This window comes from Pipistrellus hanaki (genome assembly GCF_964339955.1).
Source record: "Pipistrellus hanaki genome assembly, chromosome: 2".
In the NCBI taxonomy this organism is placed as follows: Eukaryota; Metazoa; Chordata; class Mammalia; order Chiroptera; family Vespertilionidae; genus Pipistrellus; species Pipistrellus hanaki.
This window is the reverse complement of record NC_140504.1, coordinates 133,144,080-133,158,435: the sequence shown is the minus strand read 5'-3', so window position 1 is coordinate 133,158,435 and position 14,356 is coordinate 133,144,080. Positions and strand designations below refer to the sequence as shown.

Here is a 14,356-nt window from a genome sequence, read left to right as displayed (position 1 = left end):
TGGGGGTTGAAGAGTAAACGCTGTGAAGTTCAAAAACTCTAAAAGGTACAAGATAATTTTGTCAGCATTCAGGAGAAAATCAATGGACAGCTGACATAGCTCATAAGAATAAAATCAAGTTAGCCTCATTCCTGGGTTTTTTGTTTTGTTTTGTTTGTTTTTTTAGATACAAATGGGGAACTCTACAGATATATAATTGTCTTGGTTTCATCATGATTTCAATGTTTGACAAGATTTCTGATTCAATTTTGTGATTAAGATGGTGACAGCATTGCTGTAGAAATGGGAGCTTGCAGTGAGCTGATTTGGTAAACTCAGAATGTTAATCCTGAGAACTTTACTATGAGAGAAAAAGAATATGCGTGTATATATAGAACCATAATAAAGTAAACAAATTTATCACACAACTAAAGAAATAGAAAATTACTAAGCCCCTCTTCTTCAAGGGTATCCTGAATTTTATCTTTACTTATTTTTCTTAATTTTTTTCAAATGGGCATTTTCTTCAACCTGATTAACTTTCCATGTTTTTGAGCCTTGTAAAGATTGTGTCATATTCTGTATTAGCAGGGCTGGTATTCAGCCACTGCACACTGATATAGCCATAGTTAATGCCAAATACTGAAATATTTCCATATGGGTTGGTAAATAGTAATTCCAAAAAGTAGTAAAACTGGTTACTCATATAAGTTCTGGTACGTATTGTTTATCTCAAACGACACATGACACCTTGTGATGCATTTATTGTTTAAGCACTGAGGACAAAAGCTGAAGGGCTTAACTATAGATTTACTATTATTTCAGGTTTGAGAAATCTTTGGTTTTGTAAGCTCCCGTCCTGCTCAAGGGGATACTGGGAGAGACTAGTAGACACAGGTGTTTGGGGACATGGTCCCTTCTGTAGTAAAGTTCTGTTTTCTCTGGCATCTTGTTCTGTGGTGGAGGGTGGCCTGCCTTGTGCATTGAGGAGGTGAGAGGAGAAGGACTCCACCAGGACTCTGTTTAATACCCAGTAGAGTGTGCTCTCTAGCAAGTGACAGCACTACCCCCGCTGTGTTCTCTTCCCTCTGCCTCTGGCGCATCTCCGGATGGGAGTATCACATTTGTGTGTCCTCTCTGCCTCCACCTCCACCTCCAAGTCTACCTTTCCCCTCACTTGCCTGGGCAGACCAGGCTGCTTGGGACTCAAGAATAACTTGAGAAGTGAAGTCATTGTTTGACAACTTGATGCAAAAAGAAGGTGATGGATCTAAGGCTGTAGGGTTTAACAATGGTGTGGTCATGTTAGAGGTTTGGATTTAAAATATGTCAGGGTAACTGAAGAAGTAGCTTCTGCAGATGAATAGGCAGCAAAGTTCCCAGATCCCATTAAGAAAGTAAGGAGAAATACTATCTGCCTGAACAGATGTAAGTGCCCTGTTCTAGGGAAAAAAAAAAAAAAAAATGCCACAAAGTACTTTGTTAGTAAATGGGAGGAGCAAGAACCGGGATTTAAGGCAGGAGGTGTGGGAGTGGTGGTGGTAGGTTAATGCTACTGTTTTGTGCAAGTGCAGTCCGGCTTATGACAGACAGCCCTTCTCTATAAAGCTGGTAACATCTGAGCCTTGAAAAGATAAACACCAGTTGCCAGTCTTTTGGTTGTACATCAAGAAGGCCTGGACAAGGAGAAGCCTTTTCTGCAGTGGTTCTATCAGTGCTTTGTCCCTGAAATCAGGAAGTACCTTCCCAGCAAGGGACTGTCCTTTAAAGTTCTTTTGATATTGCTTTAAGTCGGTGTTCTTAGTCACCTAGAATTCCATGAGTTCAACACTGAAGGTGTCAGAGTGGTCTGCTTGCCCACAAGTCTCTTCAGCCTCCAAGTCAGGGAGTCCTCTAAGGCTCAGTACACATGGTCCTCGAGAAAGGGTTGTCGGCACCGTGGACGAGAACCTGGTAGAACATGAAAGTCTGGAAGGATCACGCTATTGAAGATGCCGTCGTTACAGGAAGAGCGTGAAAGCCGTCAAGCCTGAAACGAGTCCCAGATAAAGAAAACTGTCCAGATGTTGTGCTGGGCTCCACAGGATTTTTGACAGCCCATTAAGGGAATCTTGCAAGATTGTGGATATGACAAAATACTAATTAAAAAGGTGAGTGTGGCCTGGCCCGGTGTGGCTCAGTTGTTGAGAATTGACTTATGGACTGTGAGGTCATTGTTTGATTCCTGGTCGAGGCACATGCCTGGGTTGCCGGCTCAATCCCGGTAGGGGGTATGTGCAGGAGGCAGTGATTCTCATCATTGATGCTTCTGTCTTTCCCCCTCTCTGAAATCAATAAAAAATATACATATATTTTAAAAGTGAGTGAGTGTGTGTGTGTGTGAAGGCTTTCAAGATGAGATTCTTATAGAAATTCAAGAGCTGATAGACACCACTCCAGAGGAATCAACAGGAGATGACAGTGGAGATGAGTGCCTCCAGTCCAGGTCATAAGGAAGAAGGCAGAAGGAGCAGTGCCAGAAAACAAACTGACATTAGACTATTTGGCAGAAGGGTTCTAATTATTCGAGACTACTTGGACTTCTCTTAGGACATGCACCCTTCTATGATACAGACACAGAAACTAAAGCAAACAGAAAAAGGATTGGTACCGTATAGAAACATTTTTAGAGAAATGGAAAAGCAAAAAAAGACAAATTATGATAAATGTCTGTAAAGGTACACTGAGTGCGCCTGCCTCTCCTGCCTTCCCTTCACCTCCTCCCCCGCTTCCCCCTCTGCAGCCCTGAGGCAGCAAGACCAAGCTCCTCGGCCTGCTCAATGTGAGACCAGGAGGATGAAGACCTGTTGTGATCCACTTCCACTGAACGAATAGTAAATGACCATCATGCTGTCCAGTCCATAAACTTACCAGTTTTGTGTGTGTGTGTCTTTGTGTGACAATCTAATAACTATATGGTAAGAACTATATGAGATGTTATTATAACATCATCATCGTGTAGAACGCCATGTACAGTGTGTTTATGGAAGTAGGTAGACTATCCTTATATCAGCGTAAGGTGAGTGACATTCAATATAAAATTGATAATGCATTAGTTTTCTGTTTTATAAGTTGCTTTTAAAGAATTACATTACTGTACAGTATGCCTCTCTTCTAATTGGAGGTAGTGCGTATCAGCCTACCATCACAGGTAAGTGGTTTTTTAAAAAGTAGCAATGTTTTCAATATCATATTATGAATATGACTATTACTGTATACCATAAAAATTTCATAACCATTCATTAGTGTATACGCTAGGCTACTGTGAAGTAGTCCTGTTGATTACAGTAGTCTACTATAAAGCATCATATTGCTGCTGCTTCATTATCAGTGCATGAATTGTTATATGCTTGTAATAAATATTAATTTGTTTTTTACATTATCTTCATTTTTAATGTCTAGTGTTAGTAATAAGTGTAACATGTACAATGTTTCATATCTTACAAGACTATTGATGTAGGCACTGACAATCTTGTAAACAGATGATGTAAACACAGTACAGTAAATATAGTACAGTATAAGTGTATTTTCTCCTATGACTTTCATAATTCTTTTTGTAGCTTATTTTATTGTAAGGATGCAGTATATAATGCATATAACATACAAAATATATGTTATTCAACTGTTTATGTATTGTTAAGTCTTCTAGTCAACAACAGGTTAAGTAAGTAAGTCTATGAGGAATCAAAAGTTAGATGTAAATTTGGGACTGTGTGGGGGTTAGGCGCCTCTAACCTCCGTGTTGTTCAGGATCAATTGGGATAAACAATGCTGCTCTCTATCTCCAAGTGCATGTTTATGGATACAAGAGTTTCTCTATGATCTACCTAGGAGCGGAATGGCTAGACTGTGGATTATATTTATATTCCATTTTAAAAGATAATGCCACATTTTCCACTCGGAGCAATTATAATATTTTTACATAACTACAAGTTGTATAAAAGGGTTACCTGTGCTCCATATCATGGCCAACACTTAGGAGTAAGACTTTTTATTTCTGTCAGTTCTTCGGATGTAAAATAGCATTTCATTGTGGTCTTAATTTGCTTTTCCCTGATTATTAATGAAGTTGAACATCTGTTTATGTTAACCATTTGTGTTTCCTCCTCTGTAAAAAACCTGTTTATAACTTGCCTATTTTTTTTTTCTTCTGGTTGGTTATCTTTCCATATTCATTCATGGGGCATTCTTTATGTATTAAGGATGCTAATTGTATTAGTTATCTCTTGCTTGTAACATAGCTGGTGACTCTGGCTGTTTCTCAGGACATTGTAGTTAGGATGTTGGCCAAGATCACAATCATCTCAAGGCTCTGAGTGTGGCTCTAGAGTTCCAAGATCATTTATGTGATTATGGGCAGGCCTCAGTTTCTTGCCAAGTGAAGATCTTCATATGAATGCCCACAGCATGGCCTCTCGCTCCCCCCAGTGAGTGATCCAAGAGAAGAAACTCAAAACAGAAGCTGCCGCCTTTCCATAAGAGGAGGCACACCATGACCTGCTCTATGCCATTGGTGGTGCAGACCAACCCCGTGTAATGTGGGACAGCAAAGGGTGTGAGCACCACCTTGGAGGTTGTCTGCCATACTAACGTTTTGTCACTTTTTTGTGTTGTTAATATAATCTCTCCTTTTAAATTATGATAATTGTTTAATGATTAGTTCATTTTAATGTAGGTTGATCAATTTTTCATATTTAATGTTTTTGGGGGTCTAATTTAAGAAATTCTTGATTTAAAGTAAAAAATATCTTCTCTTTATTATTTTTAAAAAATATTTTTATTGATTTCAGAGAGGAAGGGAGAGGGAGAGAGAGAAACATCAGTGATGAGAGAGAATTATTGATAGGCAGCCTCCTGCATGCCCCCTCCTGGGGATGGAGCTCACAACCCCAGCATATGCCCTTGACTAGAATTGAACCTGGGACCTATTCACTGAGCCAAACTGACTAGTGCCTCTATTGTTTTAATGTGTCGGTCATTCTTTGTATAGAGAACAGAGCAGACTAGAAGACAACCAAGGTATATAAAGAGAGAGTGTACAGTAATGTTCCCAAAGTGTGCTTTGTGGAACATAAGCATCCTTAAATATGTCACTAGATGTTGTTCCAAAGAAAGGGCTCCAAACTGGAACCCTTGCTCCTAACCGGAAAAATTCCAACCCAAGTGAATTTGGGAGACCTTACATTCTTTTTTTTTTTCTTTCTTTTTTTTTAAAATATATTTTATTGATTTTTCACAGGAAGAGAGAGGGATAGAGGGTTAGAAACATCGATGAGAGAGAATCATCGATCAGCTGCCTCCTGCACAACCCCTACTGGTGATGTGCCCGCAACCAAGGTACATGCCCTTGACCGGAATTGAACCCGGGACCTTTCAGTCCGCAGGCTGACGCTCTATCCACTGAGCCAAACCGGTCCCGGCAAGGGAGACCTTACATTCTTAATCCTGTTCCCCTTTTGCAGAGTTGTGGTATATAATAATAAATAAAATTGAGAAATTCTGCAGCAGAAAAAAGCAAACCAACAAGAGCAATCTTTCAAACAAGATTCAAACAATTTTCAAACAACTCTTATAGAACATTGATTAACATCTAATAGACAGTTTGAGAAAATGGACACATTTTACAACAAAATCACAAAATTTTAGTTCTAGAAGGATCTTAGGAGGTCATCTCATCTTTTGGACGGAAGCACAACTTAGTCATAACAAAAGAAGGGAACATGCTTTTTTCAAGCATGACCTCTTCCTAATTTCACAGGTTTGTTTTTTATTTAATGTACTAGAGGCCCAGCATGCAATACCTGCCTCGCCATACTCACCTGCCTGCCACCCTGCCTGCCCACCAGCCTTGCTGCGATCGGAGCCTGTGGCCTCGGGAGAGGGCCCAAGAGGTGCTGCATGCACCTCATGGTGACCAGTCGTTTGGTCGTTTTGGTCGTGACGCTTCTTAGCCTATTATTATTATTATTATTATTATTATTATTATTATTTGTTGGGTAAAACATTCCATATTTAATAATTTTCTTTTTTGAGTTACCCCAAGTGTTTCTTCCAATAGTGTGTTACTTTTTTCTTTTCATTATAACTCTTTTCTCAGGAAGGTACCTAGAGTCAATGCAATAATTAAATGACTTAGAATGCTTTTTTTCTTTGTCTTAGGTGTACAGTGTAGTGGTTATATGGTTATATAATTTACAGAGTGATTCCCCTGATAAATTTAGTACCCACCTGGCACCATACATAGTTAGTAGAATATTATTGACTATATTCCCTGTGCTGTATTTACACCCATGACCGTTTTGTGACTTCTTACTCCCTTCACCTTTTTTACCCATCCTCCCAGCCCATCCTAACTGACAATCCTGTTTATTCACTGTGCCTGAGTCTGTTTCCGTTTTGTTTTGTACACTTATTTTGTTCTTTAGATTCCACATATAAGTGAAATTATGGGGTATTAGACTTTGTCTGACTCATTTTCAGTTCTCATAAATCCATCCATGTTGTTTCAAATTGTAGCATTCCATTCTTTTTTTTTATATATAGCTGAGTAATATTCCATTGTATATATGTACCACATCTTTATCTATTTGTCTAGGCACTTGGGTTGTTTCCATGTTTTGGCTATTGAAAAATGTTGCAGTGAACGTAGGCATGCATATATTCTTCAAATTAGTGTTTTGGATTTCTTCAGATATATTCCCAGAAGGGGAATTGCTGGGTCATATGACAATTCTATTTTTAATTTTGAGGGGAACATCCACATTTTTTCATAATGGGAACGGCTGTACTAACAGTGCATGAGGGTTTCCTTTTCTCCATATCCTCGCCAACACTTCCTTTGTTGATTTATTGACCATAGCCATTTTGACAGGTGTGAGGCAATGATATATCATTGTGGTTTTACAGTGGTGCCTCACACAATGAACTTAATTCGTTCCAGGAGCAAGTTTGTTATGCGAAAAGTTTGTTATGTGAAACGCGTTTTCCCATAACAATACATGTTAAAAAAAATAATTCGTTCTGTAGCATAAAATATGCTAAGATGACATAAAAAAAGATAAATTTTTTGTTATTATTTTTATTTAGATACATCTAAAAACATAATTTAAAAAAAAAAAAACACATTTTTTTAATTTTAAGACAGACTAAGTAGAGTCTACCGAATCTTGCACATCTTCATCCATTTTCTGCTTTTTGGCCGATGGTTTCATGAAAAACCTGTCCAAAGTCGTTTGTTTTTCTCTTTTCTCCAACATCTGCCGGAAATAACGGACAAGAGTATCGGAGTAAAGATCGTTGATCCTGTTTGCTTCAGCTGAATCCGGATACAGTGTATTGAGTTTAACTTAAAAGGACGACTGCCGTGATACGTGCGTGATTTAATTCGTAATGAAGAACGATTGCCGCGATACGTGCTTAAGTTAAGCGCAGTGACTAACGACTGCCTGCAGTGCCTGCGCGGAAGGATGCAATACATCGGCAGCGATCGTGGAAGCTCGGGCGAAGCAGTCGTGGAAGCTCGGGCGACTTCGTTGTGTGAAACGAAGTTCGTTGTATGAATCATGAAATGAAGTTCGTTGTGTGCAGCGTTCGCTGTGCAAGGCGTTCTTTATGCGAGGCACCACTGTAATTTATATTTTTCTGATTAGTGACATTGAGTATGTTTTTATATGTCTGTTGGCCATCTATATGTCTTTGGAGAAATGTCTATTCAAGTCTTCTGCCCATTGTTTAAATTAGATTGTTTGTGTTTTGGTATTGAGTTATATGAGTCCTTTAAAAAATTTGGATATTAATCCCTTATGGGATGTATCATTTATAAATGTGTTCTCCCATTCTGTAGGTTGTCTTTTCATTTTGTTGATGGCTTCCTTTGCTGTGCAAAAACTTTTTAGTTTGACATAGTCCCATTTGTTTATTTTTTCTTTTGTTTCCTTGCCTGATGAGATATATCAGAGAAAAATATTACTAAGAGCAATGTCAAAGAGTTTGTCGCCTGTTTTCTTCTAGAAGTTTTATGGTTTCAGGTCTTACATTTAATTCTTCAATTCATTTTGTGTTTATTCTTATATATGGTAGAAGGTGCTGTAGTTTCATTTTTCTGCATGCATCTGTTTAATTTTTACAGCACCTTTTTTTGAATAGACTGTCTTTACCCCATTGTAAATTCCTGCCTCCTTAGTCATAGACTAATCGTTTTATAGGTGTGGGTTTATTTTTTACCATATTCTGTTCCATGGGTCTGTGTCTGTTTTAATGCCAATGCCATGCTATTTTGATTATGACCTTATGATATAGTTTAATGTCACATACATGATTTCTCCAGCTTTGATATTTTTTCTCAAGATTGCTGTGGCTTTTTTTTTTTTGTGTGTGTGTGTGTGTGTGGTTCTATTTTAAATTTATTTGTTCTATTTCTATGAAAAATGCCATTGGTATTTTGATAGTGATTGCAGTAGTCTTAAAATATTAATTTTTTTCTATCATGAGCACAGTATATGCTTCCATTTATTTGTAATTTCTTCAATGTATTGTACTAAGCTTTAATCTCCTTGGTTAAATTTATTCCTAGATGTTTTTTAAAATGCAATTGTAAATGGGATTTTTTCTCTTAATTTTTCTCTTTCTGACTATTTTTGTGTATAAAAATGAAAACAATTTTAGGATATTAATTTTGTATCCTACTTCGCTGAATTCATTTATCAGTTCTAATAATTTTCTGATGGAACCTTTAGTTATCTATAATATTATATCAGCTGCAAATAATGACAGTTTTACTTCTTCCTTCCAATTTGGATGCCTTTTATTCTTTTTGTCTGATTGCTGTGTCTAGGACCTCTAGTATTATGTTGAATAAGCGTGTTAAAAGTGAGCATATCTGTCATGCTCCAACTCACACTTTTAGTCTGAGTTAAGTATGATATTAGCTGTGGGTTTGTTATGTATGTGATTCATTATGTTGAGGTATGTCCTCTCTATTCCCACTGAGCTGAGAGTTTTTATCATAAATGGGTGCTGGATTTTGTCAGATGCCTTTTTCCCTTTATTAATATGATTATATAATTTTTACCCTTTGATTTGTTTATTTGGTATATCACATTAATTGATTTGTGGATATTGTACTAACCATGCATCCCATGATGTTATGATTTTTTAAATGTATTTCTGGATCCAGTTTGCTAATATTTTATTGAGAATTTTTGCATCTATGTTCATTAGGGTTATTGACCTATAATTCTTTGTCTTTGTAATGTCTTTGTCTGGTTTTGGAATCAGGGTAATGCTGACCTTATAAAATAAGCTTGGGAGCTTCCCTCCTCTTGAATTTTTTGTGATAGTTTGAGAATAGATGTTAAATCTTCTTCAAGTGTTTGGTAAAATTCACCCGTGAAGTCATCCAGTGCAGGACTTTTGTTTGCTGGGAGTTTTTGTTTTTGTTTTAATTACTGATTTGGTTTGGTTGGTAGCGATTGGTCTGTTCAGATTTTTGTTTCTTTTTGATTCATTCTTGGAAGATTGTATGTTTCATCCAGATTGCCCAATTGGTTGGCATATAGTTCATAGTATTTTTATTTTTATTTTATAATCCTTTGTACTTCTTTGGTGTCAGTTGTCACTTCTCTTTCATGTCTGATTTTATTTATTTGTCTCCCCCTGCCAGAGTTCAGCTTTTTATTTCATGTGTTACAAGAGAGGTTTAGTCAAAAAGACCAAAGCATTTGTCATCACCAGACTCCCCAGATTCTTCCTTTGCTTCCGCTTTCTTCTCCTCAGCTGGGGCAGCAGTGGTAGCGGGGCACCAGGCCTTACATTGCACATGAAGCTCCCGATGTTGACATTGGCCAGAGCCTTTGTAAACAAGCCTGGCCAGAAAGGTTCAAATTTACACCAGCTGCTTTTAAGGAGGCCATTGATCATATCCTCTGTGACTGTTATCTCATCGCCATGCAGGATGAGGGCTGAGGAGATGCAGGCGAGCTCAGACAGAAGACACGGTATGGGCGAGGGCTGGGCAGGTGCTTCCAGGCAGGTGCTCATTGCGGGACGAGGTGAGGGTCTCACGTGGGCTTAGCCTCCGCCGGAGGACTGAGCACATTACTGGCAGCTGGGGAAAGCTCTCTCTCTTTTTGCTTGGTGAGTCTAGTCAAAAGTTTATCAATTTCAAGTTTATGTTTTCAAAGAACCAGCTCTCGGTTTCTTTAATCTTTTGTGTTGTTTTTTAGACTCTATTTTGTTGATTTTCACTCTGATTTTTATTATTTCCTTTCTTCTACTCACTATTGGGCTTTGTTATTCTTTTTCTAGTTCCTGTAGGTGTAGCATTAGATTATTTGAGATTGTTTTTATTCCTAGAGGTAGGCTATAATGCCATGAATTTCTGTCTTAGGACTGCTTTTGCTGTGTCCCATAGATTTTGGGTCGTATTTTCAATTTTATCTGTCTCAAGACATCTTTTGATTTCTTCCTTGGTCTCATTGTTAACACATTCATTCTTTAGTAGCATGTTATTTAGACTCCATGTGTTTGTGTGTTTTTTCAGTTTTCTTAATTTCTAGTTTCATACCATTGTGGTTGGAGAAGATGCTTGATATGATTTCAATTTTCTTAAATTTATTGAGACTTGTTTGGTGGCCTAACATGTGGTCTATCTCAGAAAATATTCCATGTGCACTTGAAAAGAATATATATTGCTGCTTTATCGTGAAATGCTCTAAAAATATCATCGGTTCTGTGTCATTTAAGGGTGCTATTTCCTTGTTGATTTTCTGTCTGGAAGACCATCCGTTGATATCAATGGTATATTAAAGTCCCTACTATGGATATATTACTGTTGATCTCTCCCTTTATGTCCACTGATGTTTTTAAAAAATATATCTTATTGATTTTCTTTATAGAGAGGAAGGGAGAGGATAGAGAGTTAGAAACATTGATCAGCTGCCTCCTGCACACCCCCTACTGGGGATGTGCCCGCAACGAAGGTACATGCCCTTGATCAGAATTGAACCTGGGACCCTTCAGTCCACAGGCCGACTCTCTATCCACTGAGCCAAACCAGTTAGGGCTGCACCTTGTTTTCTTAATCATTCAGATACTCTGTCTTTTGATTGGAGCATTTAGTCTATTTACATTTAAAGTGATACATATATAGTTATTGCCATTTTTATTGTTTATGTTTATATCCCTTTCCTCCTTTTTCTTAAGTCCCTTTAATATTTCTTGTAATACTGGTTTGGTGGTGATGGAATCCTTTAGCTTTTTCTTGTCTTGGATGCTCTTTAGCACTCATTCATTTTTAAATAAGAGCCTTACTATGTAGAATAGTCTTGATTGTAGGTTCTTTCTTTTTATCACTTGGAATATTTCATGCCAATCCCTCTGGCCTACAAAGTTAATGTTGAAAAATCAGCTGACAGTCTTATGGGAGTTCCCTTGTAAGCAACTGGCTTTCATTTACTGCTTTTAAGGTTTTCTCTTTATCTTTAACCTTTGGCATTTTAATTATGATGTGTCTTGGTGTGGGCCTCTTTGAGTTCATTTTGTTTGGAACTCTCAGCAGTTCCTGAACTTTTGTCTACTTCCTTTGCCAGGTTAGGGAAGTTTTCAGTTATTGTTTCTTCAAATACTATTTCTTCTCAGACGCTTGCTTTGTCTCTTCTCCAACATTGTTACACTGAATGTTGTATCATAGGTCTCTTAAACTATCCTCATTTCTAAAGTTCTTTTAACTGTTTTTAATGGGTGTTTTTTGCTACATTGTCTTCTATTTAGATGCTGATTTGATGCTCAGCTTCATCTAATGTGCTGTTGATGCCTTCTCGTGTATTCATTTGTTATTGTATTTGTTTCTGAGCATTTTTATAATTATGGTAGTGTTTGCACTCTGTATCTGATAGACTTCTTCACTCCATTTAATTTAGTCCTTTTTTTCTGGAGATTTCTCCTATTTCATTTAGGAAACGTTTGTCTCTCCACTTTGGTTTTATCTCTGTGTTTGTTTCTCTGTATTAGGTAGATCTGCTACATTTCCCAGGCTTGGCAGGATAGCCTTATGTTGTAGGTGCCCTGTGGGGACCCAGTGGCACAGTCTCACTGATCACCTGATCCAGATGCTCCAGGCATGCCCTTCCTGTGGGTTGTGTGTGCCCTCCTGTTGTAGTTGAGCCTTGATTGCTATTAGCACTTCAGTATGTGGGATTAACCTGCAGGCTGACTGGCTGTGAGGATTGACCACAGCAGATGAGATGCTGTCTAGAATCTGACCCCAACAAGTGGGATTTACCACAGTGGGGTCTTGTGCCTGCCAACACCTCTCTTTGGGTGTGCCACTTACGGAGCTAATCAGGTGGTGGCCTGTTTTGCTCTGAAGCTGGCCACCGGGTGTGTTGGTTCTGGGGCCTCTTGGGAGGGGCTGGTGCAGGTCAATGTCAGATGCTGCCTTTGACCAGCTACCTGTTGGGAGCTACAAGGTGATCTGCAGTTGAAAGCTGCCTGCCCTGGGCCTGGATGGTCATGGGAGGGGCCACACTGCACTGAGGCTGGTGTCACCTGGGCAGGTCAGCAAAAGGCCCAAGGCGCCCTGATACCCACCTCTGCCTGCCAGCTGCCCATAAGGCTCAGCTGCCGACAGACCAGGGCAGAATGTGAGTTGGGTGAGGCAGGGTCTCAGGGAGTTGTCAGGGTGGAGCTAATGGAGTTCACCAGGCTAATACAGAATCAGTTTTAGTTGTGTGTGTGTGTGTGGGGGGGGGGGGGGGGGGAGGGTGTGCATCAGGGGAGGGTGGTTGGGCTCAGAGGGCTCAGCACAGAGACAATGGTGGCTGTCCCTCCAGCTCTCTCACTCTGGAGCCACACAGTTTAATTTCTCCCTCTAGGTATCTGGCATCCCAGGCCCCCACCCCAAGCTTGATCAGAGGCTTGTTTTTTAAAGATAGACTGCAACTGGTGGAGGACGGCATAGGGGCAAAAATGAGGGACATCTGGAATACTCTCAACAACAACAACAAAGATAGACTGCAACTTAGAGAAAAGTTGGATACAAAACTCTTGTGTATGGTCTCAAAATTATTTAGAAGATCAGAAGAAAAACCAAATTGGTATCTGACAGTTGGTGGCAGAGTGATTACTTTTATTTTGGAATCTTGTATTCCAAATTTTCTACAATAGAAAAACTTCAGAGGGATACTGATCAACTAGGAAGTATACCCTTTGGGAAGTAAAAAATCTAGAAAACTTATACTAATCAGAGGAAAAATAACAGTCAACTGTTTTTGAAACACTTGTGATGGCATGAAATACACTAGCTTCTGGGTGCTCACTCTGTGCTCGGCGCTGTGCGGCACACGGGGGTGGTGAGGTGAACTTGCAAGCACCACAGCTTGATTTTGAACCCGTGTCTTCTATTGTACTTTGTATCGCTAGTCACTGTCTCCTAAGCTAGAAACCTTCCATTGTCCACGTCTGACCATCATTTTTGTTTTGTTTACTGTCAGAACCTAGTGGCTTGGGAGGAGGGTGACCCAGCAAGGTGAGGAGATAAAGATATTGTACTATGATGGTTGTTTAATAGTAAAGAGTCTAGAGACAGTTGTTTCACAAAAAAGATATATTTTCATAGGGCTATTTACATTTTTTCATAGTTAATATCATACAACTGATACTGTCTGCAATGTTTCATGCTTTTAAATTCTTTTCTATTTACACTTTCCTGACATGGAATTAAAACTAAAGTGGTTAAATACCTCAGTAATAGAATGCAACCAGTCAACGTAGCTAGTGTCTTCTCTTAAATTTGCTGATCAACATTAGCAATAGTTACCTTAATAATAAATTATCTTTCATTTAAAAATCAGTAGTAATTTTAAACAACTCATAAATAAGTGTGCTCTGTGCAATTTACATGTTTAATATCCTGCGGATACTAAAAGCCTGTATGTTGTCAGATTTGCACGTTATTACTTCTTCAAATGATAAGCTTTTCCAAAGAAGAAACTGGAGAAGCCTGAAGCAGTATCTGAACGTTCTCTGGAAAGTCATCAAAGCTCTGCTTGCTTTACAGGAGGAGGCTCCAGTTTACGTGAGAGGGCAGTTAAAATCTGGTTGAATTTCTCATATCTCTCTGCCTGATTGACTTGCGCACCTTTGCTGCCCCAGAGCAATCGCATTTGAAATTCAGTCGTGATGATTTCACTCATTTCTTCATCTGGTTGAAAACCTAATATAGACAAGACAAAACAAAACAAAATGTTTTTTGTTTTTTTTTTCAGTTCTGCCTAAACCAGTGTAGAAAACAGATGGAAAACTTGCTCATTTAAAGTAGGATCAAAATGAACTTCATCTC

General features: G+C 38.7%; 1 protein-coding gene and 1 pseudogene across 5 annotated transcripts in view; both read right to left on the bottom strand.

The window, feature by feature from the left end:
- Positions 1-9,715: 9,715 nt before the first annotated feature.
- On the bottom strand, positions 9,716-10,056 carry LOC311617440 (large ribosomal subunit protein P1-like; annotated as a pseudogene). The gene has a single exon. The product of its transcript is annotated as a large ribosomal subunit protein P1-like (transcript).
- Positions 10,057-13,603: 3,547 nt separating this feature from the next.
- Positions 13,604-14,356, bottom strand: part of BCAR3 (BCAR3 adaptor protein, NSP family member) — a 113,580-nt gene continuing 112,827 nt past the window's right edge. For all 4 annotated transcript variants that reach the window (XM_084873402.1, XM_084873403.1, XM_084873404.1 and 1 more), the window contains one exon: positions 13,604-14,230. In XM_084873402.1, the coding sequence (XP_084729528.1) occupies positions 14,052-14,230 (179 nt within the window). In that variant the 3' untranslated portion in view covers positions 13,604-14,051. The remainder of the gene's footprint in view (positions 14,231-14,356) is intronic.